Raw genomic sequence first — 19,741 nt, 5'->3', positions numbered from 1 at the left:
ACACACATATGGCTCACATGCACTCTTTTTTTAGGGAGAAATATTCACTCTGCGTGCAATTTTAGAAAGGTTCCTTGTCAAGCTGGACTTGCTTGTTTATTTAAAACATTCTGGTGTCCTGAATATAATTAGACTTTTATCTCTTGATCATCAGTGTTGATCAGGAAACAGCAATGTGATAAGAGCGCTTCCTGACTCCAGATTATTGTTATCTTGTTAGCAATTTTATGCCTAAATTATCTCATTTTTATGAGGACATCGCCACCACTATTACTCCCTCCTCCTTCCCATGATCTCAGCATGATCCCAGGGCTTGGCTCACCTGGCCTTGTTGCCTGCATCCATTAGATCAGCGATATCTGTGTAGGAGGTGACAGCTAGCTTGGACAGATCTTCCACATAGGGACCCAATAGCGGGTGTTCTCGCACTCGTAGGTTCCCTTTGTTCTTGGGGTTGAGCAGATCTCGCACCCGTTCACAGTAGATCTCCATGTAACTGACCTAGAAGCAAATGCAAAAATAACTGCTTATCAGTTCAGGTGTCCTGGACTAACATCATGATGCAGCAAAAATGAAGCTCAAAGTAAAATATTATAATACTTTACTTTGTATTAAACAGTGTCACAATATTGCAATATTTACACCACACAATATTTAAGACTTGTTTTTTATTGTTGATGATTTGGTATTTGTTTTCCAATGTGAGAATTAGTGTACAATTTAACAAAATAAAACCCAGCATCTTTGAAGCCAAAGTGATTGATGTCCAACTATTACCTGATATACTGTTAGGAGAAGGCTAGGAATGGTTCAATGAAGACATGCCAACAGAAGAGTCAGATACAGGGGCTGATAATAGGGATTACAGATGCCAAAGCAGTCTGAGACTCACCTCTACCGAGTAGGAGAGCTCCTCTTTGTTGGTGTCCTCATTGATTTTCTCAAACAGATCTTCACAGAGCTGAGAGGCAGAGAAAGATGTTCAGTGCAAATTAACAGCATGTGGAGGGGTGAAAGGCAGGATGAAGAGGAGGGGGATATGACCAAGCGTAAACCATATACTAGAAAACAATGTATTTGCATAAAAATAGCAAATCGTTTAGTAATAAAACTTCATACTAAGATCTAGAGAGCATCAGAAGATGAGACTTGACAACATTAAATCACAACATTTTAAGAAATATCTAGCAATTTTAAATGAGGGACTGCACTCATTAGTTTTTATTTGTGTAAAAACTTGTCTGGAAGCTCCAGGGAAGCACAATCAATGACTTTGCAGTGAGTAAGATGTATAGATAATATTTCTAGTAGAAATAAAGATATAGTTTGGTGTCATCGGCATAGAGGATACACCAGAGACTAGGGTGGGAATCTCTGGAATCAGATGTAGGTCACACTCTTGTCTATCAGACAAATAAGGTCTCAATTAGAGGTAGGTCATTTAAAAAAAAAAGAAGAAATCAATAGTCATTTGTACAGCAATCAATGGCTCTTTGTCATATTTCAGGGGAATAATAATAATTTTTGACATGTCTTGGTGGTAACATATGACTACTGCATCCTGGATCTTAATCAGGCCCATGTCCCCCTCTCTATTGTAGATTTTCTAAACCATGGAAGCAAAGGTGGCCTCAAAACAGCTGGCTGAGGATGTGAAATTTTGCACCGAGATACATGAGGACAAGGATATGAAGCAGGCAAAAATTTGCAGAGACAAAGAGCTATCTCATTACTAGAAACATAAAGCTGCAATCTCAACATTTCAGAGGCGGTTTGATTTGGTTTAGAATAATGACAGGAGGGAATGACTGACGAAACGACTGTTGTTGACCGAGACTGTTGTATAATAGAAAGTGATCAAGACAATGGTTCAGGGGTTGTTTAAACACATTAAACATATGTCGCATTAGACAATAGGCAAATCAGAAATGTGTTGTAGAACAAACCATGGGAATGATTCCTTCCTGCCCTTCCTCCTGCTTGCCCATCATGGTATAGGATTTGCCAGCTCCTGTCTGGCCATAAGCGAAGATGCAGACATTGTAGCCCTCAAATGCATGCGCCAGCATTTCCTTGCCGATATCATTGTAGACAAGGTTTTGTGATGCAAAGCTGGGGTCTTCCGGCTGCAGGAAAGAAGAAGAAATCATGCATAGAAATTCAATAAACAATTTCAAATTAATGATATATGTAAAATGTCTCTTCTTATAGGTAATTACACTGATACATAGATCGAACAGAGAAAATGTTCAAACCCACCGTAGTGTGTGACCAGTAGGAATAATCAAAACTGAAGGTCTTTGCTGGTTCCTTTGGGGCTTTGGGGTTGGAAATAGCTGTGGGAGAAGAAAAAAAAAAAGTAATATGGTTGATAACATCTGGTTTGTTTTACCTCACTCTTGGACTAGTTAGTTGGGTTGTTGCATAGACATCAATGACATTGCTGCTTATTCATGTAAAGTACTCTAAATGGACCTGATTGATATACCAACTTTTTTTTATCCTTGTTGGCAAATAGTGAGTCTCCTAAGATCCTGTTCCTCAATACAAGCACTAACAGCGATATATTTGGAACTGAAAGTCACATGAACCAGTGACTGATAGACTATGGGCCATTTGCTTTTTTGAGAACTGCAACTGTCAAGTTTTTCCAAACACACCATCTTCATTCAGTGTATGCATTGACTTAACAGTGCAAAAAAGACAAACAAATAATGTAGCCTACTCCCGCTATACCTCATTCACCTGTTCTATCTGCAGAAAGCATGATGACACAATATTTCCACACTACCCAGTCATTCCCTATGGCCACACAGACATTTCTTAATGAACAAGAATCCGCAGCCATGCCTGGTATGTCATCCCTCCCAACCATGCTTGCTTGTACCCCTGGGACTTGTGTTAAAGCTTTCCACACTGTGCACAGGGTATGTCACAGAGAGAGGAGGAGACTAAGAATTTACTGTAGGATATTTGTAGATATACCATACCCCAGTTGTCCCTTAAAGCCCCTTCTTAGACAAACTGCACTTTTATTGACTAAAGCTGCTTTGTGTCAGGGCCAATGGAGAGAGTTCGCTCAGGCTAGACAAATGCATACCTCTTCCGTCAGAACAGAGGGGGGAGGTGAAGAGGAGGGAGTGACAAAGAAGCTAGTGAAAAAAGATTTTGAGAGACTAAAAGTAACGGGTGTGCTCAAGGGCCTAGCAACAATCCAAACAGAGCAACAATAGAAACCAAAGGCACGAAAGGAAAAACTGTGCATCTTAGTGAGCACAATATAATCTGCGTATTTAGAGCATTTTCACTCTTTGCAAACAAATCTCCAGTGTGAGCCACAAAGCAGTAATTAGCCTTGTTTCATGCAAATTCTGTGCTTCACTAATAGGCAAATTAAAGGCAGGTCTGGCTCCTCGACATGAGGGTGCTTGAGAGGCTTTTGCATCAAGATGTACGAGGCAGAGTGGCTTATGTGTTCAGAGGATTTCAGCACACTTATCAATAATGCAGGAGATGTGGAGAGACAGGGATTGCATATCGCCCTCCGCAGGTCACATGCTGACAGAAAAGCACATCGTGTCCTCAGAAAGCAGAACACCAATTGCTTCATGCTAAATATGTGATGATTATAGCAGCTTCCACTGCACTGCAACTCAGGTAGCTACAACCTAGCACAGGTAAAAACAATGCATACGGTTTGTACCCCCTACAATTTTCAAACAGGTTAAGGTGCACAGGCGGAGCAGCAGCTTCCATATTGGGCACTGGAAGAGGATACAGCGAGACAGGTGGCTAAATAAAGCCAAATTTCACCTTTGACCCGCCTCCAAAGGGAAATTGGAGCCAGGGCATGAAGAAACGAAGGGGGATTTAGGTTACCAGTGCCCCTATTCCCCTTTTCCTGGAACAATCTACAGTGGCTATTAATGAAGGGGCAGGCTAATTCAGACAGAGTCATTCAGTGTCAGCCAAATACTGTCAACGAGGCAACTTAGCAGTAAAAACAGAAAGATGATGAGACAGTGCCACGTGTAGAGCATTCGGACAGTGGGATGCCCATGACAGGGCAGCGGACACAGTGTGACAAACTAGCCTTTACTGGGAATCACAGCTGTGTTCTAGCGAGACTCGAAATGATGTGAGATTTCTAATCTCAGAGTCTGTCGACTTCAGTTTAGTCAGGAGCTTTCATCGGAGATGCAGATGGATGTCGTGGTATAAAAATGTATCTAAGCACAGCAGAGCATGATAGTAGCTTGTGGGAGACTGCTTTAGATCTTAAAAGGTGATTCATGCTCACGACGTGGCATGAACATCTCGTTCAATTGCCCACTCCATTGCTCTCAGAACAGATAGCTGCATCACCCATGTGGTCCTGTCAGTGCGTCATAAGAGTGGGTCTCTCATGTAAGAGTCTATTAGAGTGTACTGAAGGGAAAGGATGCAGTAAGGGACAGGGATCGCTATGGTTACACATGTGTGCAGTCGAATTTCTTTTCTACTGAGGTTAATTTTATCCCCTTCACTGGAGAGATTAAGTTAATCTGACATATCTTCTAACACATGTTACCTATTTTGACTCAGCTGAATAACTGTCACTCAGCTTGCTTTTTTCACCTGCGCCTGTTCATCACACTTCACAGAATCTATGTGAGCACTGATGTATAGATAGAAATAGTCACACACTAACATGTTAATGAGGAAATTCCTCTGCTTTCCATTTATAGTAAATATTCCCACCAGAGCCACATCTCAGACTTAAAATGGCAGACGCATTCTTCTGCCTAATAAACGTCATCACTCCGTCTTTCTCAACCATGGCAACAGGTATAGGACCAGAATCTGGTTGCCATAACAACCTCAACTTGGCACAGAAGGGGAGGATGCGGCACATTGAGTTCTGTTTTCTCTCGCCTCAAGCATTCCCTATTACTGCTCTGTAGAAATTACATAGATTTTTTTATTTTATCTTTATTTAAAGGAAGGTTTATGGTCAATTACAGTTATTTATCTAGCAGTGATTTCAGGTTTCTAATCCTTTAAAAATCCTGAGACATGCAGAAGGCATAGTGAGAAAAGCTTTAGGATTTGTAACTAAGACATTAAGCTACTTATCATGACAGACTCCATAAGCAACACAAGAAACAACTACACAAAACCTTTTAAATACTTTGTAAATGAAACATTTAATAAACAGGAATGTTGTAATGCAGCACAAAGGACACATTTTAAAAAAAACATGTTGAACACTAAGACATTATTCTTGGTGACACAGGAGGTACATATTGATTGGCAGCGAACCAGGCAACACTAATCTGAAAGCATAAGGATAAAAATGTAACATCATCAGTGAAAGCGCAACATAAAGGGACTGTTATCACTACTGCGTCATCAAACAACACTAAACCTCCATTATATAAACGGATGACATGCAAGTCTGTGTGGGAGGCTATGGAGGAGCAACGATGCTTTCAAGATAAAGGAATTCAGTCACAGCCCAATATGCGGTGATCAAACACAAGCTACCGGGTGGCATATGAGGACAGTTCAAATTTGTTTGTCCACAAATGCCACAGCTCTGCATTTTCAGTTCCTGTTCAGCAGAATATAGGACTGATAGGATGCTGGCACTCCACAGGGGCTCTCCATTTCAAGGCAGGGTGGATACCAGTTAACTAACCACATCCTGCTATCTAAAGAATATCACTCAGCTGGTTGTAGCTGGCAGACATTTTGTGCTCCAGTGTTCCAATAATCCGTCCAGGAAAGCAAAGACACCCTGCAGTAATTAGGGTTGTTAGGAGGTCTCTGAGCACCAGATGGGGACTAAAAGCTAGCCCCATTCACCTGAGACTAGCAGACAAGCAGGGTCTAAAATGGCTGAGCATATCTGCGTCTCTCTTCCAGTAACCCTCTGAGGACGCACTAGCTGTTAGCTCGAGCTGATCGATACCCGTCTGAGATCTAGAGAAGGGGGGGGTCAATAAAAATACAAAAAGGAAAACAAATGAATTAGGTGCTGAGGGAGCTCAGGCATTCAGAGAAATCATATCTGTGCAGAATTGTAATTACCATGTGTGCTTCTTTCAGAAGATTGAGGAATTTTAATCATATCCCCGGGGTCTGTGTGCATATACGCAGCAGTGTGATGTAACAGTGCACTTCTGCTGAATATTATTCCACTATTTTAATGCACATTGTTTAATTCACTCACAGGATTACAGACATTTTCCACAAAATAGAAATGCTGGTTACACCAGCCCTAATCATGTGCATATAACTCATTATATATGTAAAATATTGGGACTATTAGCAGCTGCAAGTACTTTCAGAAGATGTTCTGAGTGTTGTATATGTCTATTCATGATTCTTAGAATTAAGCTTATAATTCACCATGATTTTCCATGTTTTTTTGTTTTTTTGAATTTGTGTTGAGGTGACTAGCTCAAATGCAGCAATGGAACGGCTTAAAAATAAAACATTTAATTCAAAACTTTTCTGCTTTGTTTGTGTATGTCAGAGGGTTTTCACACAAAATGGAGACATCTGCACCTCTGCAACACCTTCCTGGTGTGATGTTTTGTGGCTGTAATCAGGAAGTCTAGTCAGATTTATCTCTAAGCCACATCGAGTCAATTTTTTTTTGTTTTTTCTGTTAGCCTATGTATGTTTACATTACAATTCGTCAAAATGTGACCATTAACAATATGCCAAATTAGTAGGGCTGCCACGATTAGTCACGATTATGTCGGCACGGTGTGGGAGGATCCCCTCGTGTGACCTCTCCCCGGCGCTGGGTGGCCCCCGCCGGGCGCATTTCCTCCACGGTGGCTCTGTGTTGGCATGGAAAGACTCTGGGGCGAAGGTGGCTCATAGCTCCGTCCGCGAGGTTTACTGCGCTCGCCCACCCGCCCCTTTCCAGGACAGTCAATTTACGTATGATCCGATTAGTCGACTAATCGAAAAAATAATCGGTGATTAGTCGACTATCAAAATAATCGTTTGTGGCAGCCCTACAAATTAGCTATGAATCGCTCCTGGTCCCTCCCTGGTCACTATGATTGGATTACTCTCGGACTAAAGAAAACTTAAAAACATAAGACTGGAATATAAGGAATTTATTTCTAAGCGTATTTGTGGACATTGGAAATAATAATCCCCACAAAGTGCAAGTCACACTAAATCTTGAAAACCTCTGGTACTGGCTAATACTTCAGTTTAGAGTGATTTTTATTCTAGTTATTAAATATTACAGTAGCTGGAAACAACCAATGTGTATCCAACAAACATTTCAAAACAAAAAAAAAGCACAACAGCTACTTATCACAGCTGCTAAGGGGGGGCTACTTCGCACATATTCTATATGTGTAATGTTATATGAGAAATCCATACAGTGCATACAACACTTAGCTAACCTTTGGTGTGCCATGTTTCATCATTACGTCAAGGGAGAAATCTATACCATCACAGCTCCAATGTATGTGTATCTCCATACGACATTACAAATGCACACCTGTGTCACAGTTTGTGCATCAGTGGTGGAGCAAAGCAGCTGTCAACACGAGTCAATGGTTTGAGCAGCACCACAGTAACGCTAATATCGTTGTTCAGTCCTAAATTGAGTGGATGGGGCACACTCTGAGGTGGCCACAGAAATGCTCTGTGTGTTGTATCCAGTGTCTTTGGAAGAGAGTGTGTGATGGCTGGGTTGCCAGGGCTACAGCACAGGTGACAGAGTTGTCACTGGATGCAGCTCAAAGCTGAGAGCTAAAAGTAGTGTCTGAGCACTGCTGTGCACATTTGACAAACAGCTGAGCTTGTCGCAGCCACAACACAGGACATCCAAACATCTCCAAAACAGAAACTACAGTAACATGTGGTATCTTGATTACCCCTTTGGATACAGTGCACTTTCACGTCTGGTCAGGGAAATGCCTTGTGGCCTTTAATTAAAAAAATATCCACACAGCAATTCAATACTCCACTGTTGAGTGACTCCTGCCAAAAAAACCCTGGAACTTTCCGGGCAGGCACATCAGTTTGTCTAGCCAGGAGAGGTGACCCTTCACAGCAGAATCCACATCGCAGCCATGGACTCAGACAAACAAACTACAACAAACTTTCTATTAATGATATGAATATGCATTGTTGTTTCATTAAATGAGCCACCACGGCAGAGTAATTAGTTTAACTGTAAAGGAAGGCACTGAGTTCCTACTAACAAATTCTGCTCAGAAGGCTGATCACGTCATTTTTCTTTTCCTACTGGGAGAGAGGACAGGGAAAAAAAAGCACAGGAAGACACCAGAACAATGCACTGAATGCAGGGTATTGCAATTGACAACGGAGCCTGCAAAACACATTAGGTAATCTGTTATGACAAGGCTTTATGTGCCCAGTCCCCTCTGCCACAATGACCCTTTTCACGCTGCCTCGCCCCCCCTTTCTCCTTTTTAGAAAAAGTGATAGCCACATTTAGAAAAAAGAAACTTTCAATGTTTTCGTTGGGAAGTCAGCTAAATGTAAACTGCACATAAAAAGCAACTGGTCTGCATTGAAAATATGTTTATGCACATAAAAAGCAACTGGTCTGCATTGAAAATATGTTTATTTCACCATTATTGTAAAAAGAAATGCCTTAAGGAATTCACTGACTGTGTTTACACAGACCTAAGGAGCCAGGTTATTTGAAGAAATCTGATTTGAGCAGATAATCATCATGTATTTACATGCACTGCAATAAAAAAAAAAAATTACAAGCAGCTGGTCAAAAATAGGACTTGCAACTACCATTCATTCAACAACCACCTTTTTTTCCAGAGCATTAGGATTGACAGTACAGTGTCAAAACTAACAATGTCATGGGAAAAAATATCAGAAAGCTGAAATTAAAATAAATTAAATACAAGTACACACTTATTTGCTTTGTCTCACACCTAGAAAATCAGAAGTTTCTTCAGAATTTTCTGTTGCATATACTTTTTACTGACCCCATTCCAAAAAGTATTTTAAAAAATAAATTAAAAAATAAATAAACTAGCTAGAAAGCAATGGGAAAGGGCGCAGTCCTGGCCTATGTGCCAGCTGTTCCAGCTCTGACTACTGTCTATTTATACAGCACCAGATGGCAGCTAGTGCTTTGCATGCCGACAGACTGTCAGTGACAGGAAGGAATGGACAGATTTCAGCCGCCCAACCTTTCCGCCGCACTCATAGCCAAACCATACATTGCTTCCAACCCACAGGCACTGATAGCTAGCTAGGACTGCGAGAGCCTTTTGATATTAGCAGCTCACGCAGACTCACTGAGTCCAGGATAACAGAGACTATAGAGAGGCTTCTAGAAGCCACCAGACAGAGAAAACATGCTAAGCCAGCAGGACTCCATTCAGAAGCTAAACAAACACAGAACTACAACAAAGAGAGAGGGATATCAATCAGGCGGCCTCTCAGGTGATGAGACGGGGGTTGAACACACATGGCACACAGAACTGGCACAAAATCAGAGCTTAAATAATAATAAATATCTAAATTGCACACCAATGGCTTTCAGATCTAATGCCTAACCTAAATCTGGATACATCCTCCATCTTGCCAACTGAACATGCTTCTTGTTTGCACCTCAATGTTAACCTAACAAAATGACACTAGATCCTGTCAAGGTTTTCAGCTCCTCAAGAAGCAACGCTTCTCATGGACCAGGTCCAAGGAGGATATTCTTCTCTCTGCAGGTGCTGCCTCAAAAAGGTCAAAAGTCATTCCAAACACATCCTGTGTCGCGGAAAGCTATAGCACAGCTTCAGCCGAGTCTGGTGTTTTCCAGCTTAAAAATAGCACTTAATGCTTCAACAATTCAATAGTGTGTCAGACGTTTCACAATGAACTTTGGGGAAGTGGGTCTCCATTAAGAAACAAAAACTGAAAGGTAAAAGATGAATCATTCCTTCCACTGGTTATATCTTGTGAATATAAAAACAATCAGCTACACAATGTGAAACTATGTTTCTTCTCAACTCAACTTTGGTTATTACCATTATGGGTAATAGTAATAAAGAATTGAAGTCATCAAATATCAGCCATCAACAGGAACGATAATAAAACTTCTTGCTCACAAGAGAGGTGCCAATTCCTACTCTAATAATCTAGTGCCTTGTCCCAGAAAGCTTTCCAAATGTTGGCCATTGTTGGCTAAAGTGTAAACTTAAATTCATAGATAAGTGAAAGACACGATGAGAAATAAACCACAAACACACTTCATTTGCATTCATCTGTTCATTCAAAAACAGTTGCAAATGTTTTACATCTTGAATCACGATTCTCAGATTTGTCTCAAAACAACATATGATCCTAGCACAAGTGTTAAGTGGGGACAGCAGTGTGGACCAGGCTGTGCAGACAAGGGGAATACAGAACCCCTTACATTCACTGCTCACAACAGGCACCCATTTTATATCGCAATGACCTGGATTTCCTCAACAACCCTCCGCTCAGAGACCGAAGTCTCGCTTTAAATGCTTTATATAAGCATCATCACGTCATGAACATATGCCTGGTGCATGGATCTGTGAGAATCTCATATATTTTTGTCTGACATGTTCTGTGAAGCCAGAAAACATTATGGATAGGCACTGAGTGATGCTTCAAGCTAATGTCAGATGACAAACACCTTTTATCCAGCCACGTCTCTGTGGAGGATGGAAATGATGCGTGAAACTGTCTGCACATACACAGACGTGTGCAGACCATCTCACTTAGCTGCACAGCGGCATGAGAGCAAATGATTCCAGTAGCCAACAAGATAAGTCTCAGGACTTATTAATTCAAGTTTCAAAAATAATATACTGCCAACCCCTCTGACCTCTTACTCATGAATAATACAAAATGAGCGTCATGTCCACCACCAAGCTACCCGTGCCTGGACTGCAAAGCCCGCCAGTTTGCCACTGAATTCAGCCCTCAGACTGTGGGAGGAAACCAAACAATACAGTCTGGAAAGAGAGCTGTGTCGGTCAGGGCACAAAAACTTTTTTTTTTTTTTTTAAACACATTCACTCTGTTGAATGTGGGAAAGTTCAGCCATTTCACCCAGCTTAGGCAATGAACCAAAGAGTAGGTAAGAGAAGTAAGCCAGGAGGAAGATAACTTTAAAACAAACACACCATTATCTGTTTTTTTAGTCCCTGTTTGCACCACTACGTCAGGGATAAATGATGATGGATGCAGGCTGCTGTGGGCACAATCTGATTGTCATAGCCAAATGAGTATCACCTCAGTTACCAACTCAGATTTAATTGAGTGGTTGCATTGGGTCATCAGCGGAACAAGGATATCAGGTGTTAAACAGCTACCACACATGTGCTTTCAACTATAATGTTTCTTTATTTTCTAACTAGAACAATTTTGTTTAGAACAAACATATTTTTTTACTTATCTACATATTTTATTTCCCCACTTGGGGACACAAACATTCCCTCTCCTCTATGCAAAAACATAAACTAGTGACCCTTTTGTTATACAGACAATCATTTGGTGACACTGTAAAACTGGGACACATTTTAGGATTTGGCTGAACTACATTTCACTAGACTAATTCAGTATTGTGTTGTTCCACTCTGCGACATGGGGGAGAGCTTTTATCTCTGGTAATATTTCACACATTAATGGATTTGTGTGGTCTGGAAGCCAGAACGACAATCGAAGCGGGGCCCTCTAGGAATAACTCCCTATAAACGTCAATATCTTGTTTTTTTCTGAAGGGTTCGATGCTGCACAAAAGATCACCTAAAACATCATTGTAAATTTACACAATTATCTATATTATCTATACCATTAGTGGATCTTTTTTTTTTTTTTTTTAAAGAAGAAATTGAAAATAAGACATTTTTTACACAAACTGCAGGACAACACACCAAGGGGTGCAAATATAATTGCTTTTCCTTTTCTTTTAGTTTTAGTTCAGCTGCATGAAAATTATTCCTTAGCCTCCACCGATATGACTGAAATCCCATCATCCCTAGCTGGGCGAGTGTGTGTGATGCTGCCTCACGCTGCCCTACACGTGAATAGTGCTCGTGCACGACTTTCACTGTCTCTGCTGCTGCTGTGGTTGCTTTTACATCTCCCCTCCCCCCTCTCAAGTCAGCTCCGATCCCATCCTCTCCTCTGATATCCCACATTTTCTGGAAAAAGGCTCCCACAGTTTCCTCTCAGCTGTATCACAGGCTGGAATAAAGAGAGAGAGAGCTCAAACACAATGAGGTGGAAAAAAAACTGAGCGAGGCTGATCTATTAAAAAGAAAATTGATCTAAGGCGAGCGCTGAAAGACTACTGCATTCATCGCTGTAGCTAGAATTGTACGTGAGCTCTTTTACAAAGAAACTCATTGTGCCACAGATCTGACAGAAGGTCACTTTATTCTATGTAAGCATATAATGTGACAAACCAACTCTCATCATGAGATCATGAGATCATGTTTTCTGTCACTGTTAATACATTTTGTTTAAAAAGGCATCTGTAGCTGTATCTACAGGTCCGATGATGTTAACCAGGGGAACGACGCCAACAAATTCATTAGTTACACAGCTCGAGGGTGACATCATCACTTTGTCAACTATTAAGTTTTCCATTAGGTCAGATGTCTCAAGATGATTTGGTGTCTGTTAAAAGTATGTTTCTATAGAGTTTAAGGATTTTTGATCATTCAAATTTGTTACGAACTACATGCTAACCTAGAAACACTTTTGCAGTTTGCCAAGTAAATCTACACGGCAATAAAGCAAAGACGCATCAAAACTAATGCTTAAATATGGGCAGACTCCGAGAACAAAAGCAAAAAAATGCATCTGTAGTGAAGAGTTGACATGAGTTGCAGAGTGAAAACCACAAGTGGCTTGATCAGCTACAAAGCTGAGCTTGCAGTTTTAGTGCGACAGGGTATTTATCACTTTCCCCCGTCTGACCTCTGCTACATCAAGTACATTCCAGCATTCAGCCCATCCCTTCATATGCAAGGCCATGTTGTGGTTTCTTAAAAAAAGGTCTTTATTACTAATGGAAAAGAGTGCCATGTTTTAGTTTGTAATCTAAATAGTTACGATGCCATTTGATTTTAAAGCTCAATAAACTGAACAGTGAGAGACTGCTTGCATACACAGAACTTCACTGGAACAAACTTTAAATCTCAATTCATGAAAATTTCAATAATGGAAAAACTCAATAACAGGATCTAGTCATTGCAGAAAACCTGATATTGAGGCAGACTTGGGTCAGCAAACACACACAACCAGGACTGTCTACATTACCCATTCTCCCAAACCTGACAACCATCTACTATTCAGTTTCAATTACTGACAAACCTCATTATCAACATGCACACGCACACGCACACGCACACACAAACACACACACACAAACTTGCAACACTGAGACCAGAACCTCGAGGGGGTATCAGGGCAGGAATACAAGGCAGAACGTCATGAGCCAAAGTCAACTAGAGCACATGATGTTATGAAAATGAAAAGCAGAAGAAAGAAGAAGAAGCGGTGGCCGAAGAAGCTTTTATTCATTTGTCCCAGTTGTTTTTTTGCAGAAGAACACAGCTGCTTTGACTACTGAGCATAGAAGACAACAACAGATATGACAGTGATAGGTGCATGAGATACAAACCCTCACACTCTGACTCATAAGATTATTGTCTCTTCCTGACTGTTATGAAAAAGTTTCACAGAACTTAGACAAGCTCTCAATGACAAGACAAGATCGAATAATTTAAACATAAAAACATAGCAAAATTGCAAAAAAAAAAAAAAAAAAAAAAGTCACTTTCTGTTATACAGCTGTTACATGTAGGTGTATTGGCAGAGCTACACAGCGCAGTCACATGACACAGCATGGAGCAGACACAGACATCTGTGTGTCCTCCACTCCTCGTTAGGAGATCAGTCTGGAATGTGTGAGTCTGCTCTTTAAGCAGTCCGTGTGGGCATATGTGTGTTGGTCCAAAACAATCTCAGCGTGAGGCGATGAGGAATATAACACCCTGAGTGGGTTTGTGTAGGTGTGTCTACACCTACAAGGGTCACAGGGATTATGGCAGGAGGGCGTGGTGACCTGAGGCAAGCCTGCGGATTACTGGTCCTAATCAGGTCAATCGGCAGTGTCTGCACCGGGTTCAACAGCAGGATGACCATTCCTCATCGAAACCAATGCGCCCCACTTGTCCTGCCAGCTCTCACCAATCATTAATATGAGATGGGTTCATTGTCATTTGGTTTTATGTGTAACTGACACTAGAGCTGGGCGGATTCCTCCCTGTCTGGTTTTTCTAAGGTCACCATGCACTTTGCTCACTCTGAGAGGACACTTAGCAAAATTGTATCTGAAAGGTGAAGGTTTGATTGATATGTTGACCTTCTGTTTGCTCTATCAATTTGTCGGTTAGTTTCCCCTTAGCTTAGGGGATAATACAGTGCAGCATCCATCCAGTTCTGGAAAATGTGGACGGGCTAGCCTGGTTATCTTTTGATATGGAAAAACCATTCGTAACACTGGACATATCCAATAATGGAACAAATTTATCATGTGAGAAATAATCTATCTGAACGCAGGATTGTTCCACTAACGCCAATGTAATGCCCAAACATAACAGATGATCTGCTTCTCTCTGTGCACCGTGTGAGATGTATCGACCATCTTTGGCCATACATACATGAGTGGCTGCTCACCGACTGAGGGAGAAGTAACACATGGGTTACATAACGAGACAGAGGACACATCAGGGTCCTAATGAAGGCAGTCTTTGGGTGTTCTGACGTTATTCAACATTTGGAGAACCAACACTAACTAATGCAACAGCCCATCGCGTCACCCCTTTATAATTACATTAGCTCTGGTATGTTTAAGAGCTTCTACTGAAAGAGGCCTTTACTTGTTTCCAGCCCAGCCTGCAGAGGCCTTGGACCCATTTCCTGCACACTGGATAATCAATTTGCTGCCCCTCTGCCTGCACCCTATCCTTGACAACCGTCCATGCATGGTGAAAGAGAGCAAGAGAGAGGGAGACAGCATATCCTGCCCTTGTCCCGAAGCTCTCTCTTTCTCTGTATTGTTGACACATGCACCGACACTTATGCCCTTGAGTGAGTCACAACAATAAGGGGAGTGTCATGACCTCGTCCACACATCTGCCAAACACCTACAAGCTGACCAAGCCACACCATGAAACATTCCAGTTCTCTGAGGCAGCTTTCAGTCCCATTTAATTGTTAGCCGTCACCGAAGACACCATTAAACAACAGAAATAAACAGGTATCACATACACTATTGAAGCTACGCCACGTTGACTGTGACTGAAGCAGCGTATCGGACCTTATATTTGCACAAGTATGGCATTGTGAACTGAAACTGAAAGGTGGATTATGCTGTAGTGGTAGTTTGAGAGGTTTCTGAGCAGAGTAAAACATTAGGTTATAGCCACCTTTTAAGCTTATTGATACTAAAAGACAGAATTTTTGAGGATTACAACATAAAGTTGTGATGAGTCATAGATATTCTGCCTTCGATAGGGCCAAAAATAAATGAGACCATCTGTTTTTGGATGATGCATTTTCATTTTTAACAGAATTAGGGAATTACACACATCTGGAAGTCATGAAAACCATGAACATACCACTGTAACCTCAAAGTAACAATCAAAGAAACATGCTTTACACAATCATTGAGAAATGTTAAAATAATGACCAATTTTGCAATAACATAATGTACTAAGTGTGGCAGTCCATTAAAACACTGTACAAACCTTGGCTATGTCTTGGCCTAAACATTGTTTAGACTAAAAACGTAAGTTAGCTGACTTTGGTAGACAGTTACAGACAAAAAGTGTGGGGTCAGATTTTAACACTACATGTATGAACCTGTGCATATTTGAGTCATTACGTGCTGTTCAACGTCCCAGTATCCAAATAAGACAGCATTCTCAGCATACCATCTGCAATGAAGCCCTGATGAAGGGAGAGTATGGCCGCCTGCCAGCCTCCCTTTCTGCTCTGCAATCTGCCCATGTGATAGGAGGCAGTACTGCAGCCTCCTCTTCTCCCTCACTCACACACACACACACACACACTCACTCGCTCGCTCGCTAACCCCCCAAAAACACTGCATATTCCACTGCAGTTCTGCTACAAAACACGAGTCACCCTCCAGCACCTCAGAGTGACATTGGCATAATGAAAACCCAAGGATATGGAGTAAAAGAACTGGGGATTTGTCACAAAGCTTCTCTTTGGTAGAGTGTGAGAGATAAAGGGCAAGTGAGCCATAACTGGTAGGGACACTTGATCTTATGGAAGATTCATAAAGGCTTAGTCTAATGAGCCCGATAAGACTGACAGACAAAACTCCAGGCAAATAACAGAGCCTGCTGGAAGAACAGGTTTCTGCAGTCACATGTTGTCTTGTTACTGGGTCATTAAATGTTTCCATGCTAATGTCGCGAAGATTGTGCTCATCTTCCAGCTGAAACGGGACATACACAGCACAGGCATGAGTGAGGTGGCAGCTTACACTTCACAGAACCTGATGACTCACAGTCACAAGGGAGCAGGTTGAATCACAAGACTACCAATCACCTTACAATCTTCTCCTATTGCTCTACTACTGTGTACCCTTTCATACACTCCACAATTAGAGCGATGAAGCATGCAATGATATATTCAGTGCATCATAATTATCACATTCCCAACACTTTTTGCAAGCACACATATTACGACTTTTACGGTTTTGCAGTTAAGTTTTCTTAGCGTAAAAGCCAAGACTAAAGCATGAAGCTGCTGAGTCTCCATATAAGATGAAAACTTTGGGATCTATACAACATATATCCTAATCACTTATTCCAAGACTGTGTTGTCAAAGGAGAGAAATATCAGCCGACACTGCAACATAAGAAATTAACTTTGTTGTTTATTTAATGCCGGCATGCTTTTGTAACTTTACAGCAAATAAAAAGCAGTGCAACTTATAAATGATTAACTTGTGGCCACACCACTTTATACAGCTCTTTACACACTGTTTGTCTACACTTATAGATAACATAATCCATAAACTACAAAAGTAACACACAAATCCACAACAACTGTGTGATAAAGCCTTGATGAATTGGGGGCATTAGCAGGCCACGCTGTGTGGTGACCCCTGGGTCTCCCAGTATGATCCAACTCAGCGTTTCTCACACAGAGACTCCTCAGGCATGCAGCAGGCCCCTTCAGAGGAGGAGGAATTTCACTCTGTAAGCCTTTTATTCTCTTTCAGGCTGTTTGTCCCCAACCGTCCGCTATTCAGTTTGCTCATTCTACTGTTCCCCGCTAAGACCCCCGAAGGAAGACCATGCAGGGTGCATGTGTGGCACGCCAAACTTCCCTTTAGCAGACAGTCCTGCACAGATTCAAGACATGGTGTTTGGTTTTGTGTGTTTATATGCCAGTTGGTTGACTTACTTGTAGTGTTGCCTTGCATCTGAATGATACATTTTGACTCCTTGCTCATCTCCCTGGAATTGAAGGGCCGGACTCGAACGGCGACTTTTACAGACGCCCCAGACATGTTTGCGGTTTAGTAATGCCTCCCAGTAAGATTCCTTTATATATATATACCCCTCCTGTAGGAAACACAGAAAAACACATATTTTCATCTGACTTGTAAGAATAATATGTGCTATTATAAATAAATAAAAGCAAGATTGTGCTGCCTTGCTTGTTTTATACAAATCACAAAAGAGTGCACCCCCTCCCAATTTGAAGTCATAACAGCCTACAACAAACATGGCCGACCAAAAGCCAGTGAAGCGGTTTAATATTTTGTAAACAGCAGCAAAAAAACATACATTTAACACTAAAATATGGGATCCAAGGTGATGCATTTCATAGCGTATGCGAAATAAGCTTTGAACGAATGCAAAATGTGAATATTGCATGTACTGATTAACTGCATAAGCATCATTATATATTATTTAATCATAAACACAACTTTCCAATGTGCGAACAGTCCTTTAAAAGCTATACATCCCGAAGCCCGGTGACTACATATGCTGAGTATCTCATGTTTTTCCATGTCCTTGCAGTCAGCCATACTTGCTAAAGCATACGCCCAAGAAATTCAATCTACCCTATTTGGTGAGGGCTACAGTGGGACAGTGAGCTGGGCCTGTCTGCTACACCTAACAGTGATCATTATGTGTGGACAAAGAGCCTAAGACGTCTAAATAAATAATAATAAAAAACCCATCAAATTCGTCGTTATTAGGAAGTAGGCTAATCCTCCGCTGCCGTAATGTTGTAGAGTAGTGCAGGGAGGAGATGCATGCTTATTTTAGCAGCACAGACACGACGCATTGTTCATGATGTACCCTGTAAAAGGGGAAGGTTTAATTAATTTAGGTGCATTAGCTTCAAACTTCATATTTTTAATGTTAGATAGCGTTAAACTGTGATGTGTTAACTGCTCTGACTTTAGGGTTAGGGGCTGAGGAGGGTTACGAGACGGAACTAACCTCCGGTGTCTTGTCCGGTGGATATAACAACCAAAGCAAGTGCTTGTAAATACCGTAAATACACATTAAATGGAAATATAGAGCTGTTATCGCCATGGAGACTGTGTAACGGTCCAACGGCACTGCCAGACACTCGTACGTCTGTGACTATCGTGAGCTAACAGCCACAAACAACTGCCTGGAATTAAACTGTAATATCAAACACGTGTGCTGCAACATTAGAAATATAAATAAAGACATTATTTTGACATTTTTACTCACGTTTGTAGACTCTCACCAGGACACCACCGCCACCACAGGACAAGCGCCGAGGACTAACGTTAGCTAGCGGGCGTCAATATGTGATATATCTGAATCCGCGAGCACGAAAACTGCTATTAGGTCCACTTTCGTACGAAACACCCATTATAGCGGCGTCCTCCGCCGGATGGAGCTTTTAGGGTTGCAACCGGTGAACTCCTCGGCGAGTTTATTTTCCAGTAGAGATAGAAAGGAGGACGTCTTTCTGCACACAAGCGAAAAGAAGAATTGATAGATTGCCTTGATTTACAGAGAGAGATTACGTCAACTCCCTCTCGGCCACGCTGGACTGACAGCCCGATGGACCAATCAACGGAGAGACAGCGGTGACTAATGTGTCGCAGAGCCAATGGCGAGCTTAGAAGTCAGAAGTGGGTGGGGTCTATTATTTTTTTATTTTTTTCCCCCGACTGTGACGCCACACTGCAGGATTTCTACCCACCGCTCCCCGCACCGCTGTCACCGCAACACCCAGGGTCACCGCAAAGAGCGCCGTCTAGCGAGAAATGGAGCATGGCCACAACCTCATCAAAAAAAACCTAAACTACTAAACTGATAAATCTCGATAATCTTTAAATTAAAAAAATCTATATACTCACATAAGTTATATATATACAAAAGCACTTATTTTCATATTTTATTTTGGTATATTTCTCATAATTGTATATTAGACTTTAGTATATTTTATATCTTTATTTGGTATTTCTATATTGTCCTTTTATTATCTAAAATTTTATAGTATTGTATACTTTTTTTAATTTATTTTTTTTACTTGTGTTACATTCTTTAGTGTTACCATACGCATGACAAATAAACCTGTAAACTTGAATCATGACATGTAGGCCTGTTTTACATACATGCAAAAAAACTTATTTTGACTTATTTATATGTGTTGGATG

General features: G+C 41.2%; 1 protein-coding gene across 12 annotated transcripts in view; it reads right to left on the bottom strand.

Moving 5' to 3' along the window:
• The window catches only part of kif1b (kinesin family member 1B), a 54,044-nt gene extending 34,909 nt beyond the window's left edge, over positions 1-19,135 (bottom strand). For 7 of the 12 annotated variants that reach the window (XM_019254417.2, XM_019254421.2, XM_019254422.2 and 4 more), the window contains exons 1-6: positions 18,804-19,112; positions 17,491-17,651; positions 2,260-2,336; positions 1,947-2,126; positions 893-961; positions 323-501 (exon numbers count right to left, since the gene is read on the bottom strand). In XM_019254417.2, coding sequence (XP_019109962.1) covers positions 323-501; positions 893-961; positions 1,947-2,126; positions 2,260-2,336; positions 17,491-17,596 — 611 coding nt within the window. In that variant the 5' untranslated portion in view covers positions 17,597-17,651; positions 18,804-19,112. Of the gene's footprint in view, positions 1-322; positions 502-892; positions 962-1,946; positions 2,127-2,259; positions 2,337-17,490; positions 17,652-18,803 lie in introns of all 12 variants that reach the window. The other 5 variants (XM_027288475.1, XM_027288476.1, XM_010747724.3 and 2 more) reach the window with 4 other exon arrangements.
• Between the last annotated feature and the right edge of the window lie 606 nt (positions 19,136-19,741).

This window comes from Larimichthys crocea, chromosome XV (assembly GCF_000972845.2).
Source record: "Larimichthys crocea isolate SSNF chromosome XV, L_crocea_2.0, whole genome shotgun sequence".
In the NCBI taxonomy this organism is placed as follows: Eukaryota; Metazoa; Chordata; class Actinopteri; family Sciaenidae; genus Larimichthys; species Larimichthys crocea.
The sequence above is the reverse complement of the archived record's forward strand: the minus strand, read 5'-3'. Positions and strand labels throughout refer to the sequence as shown.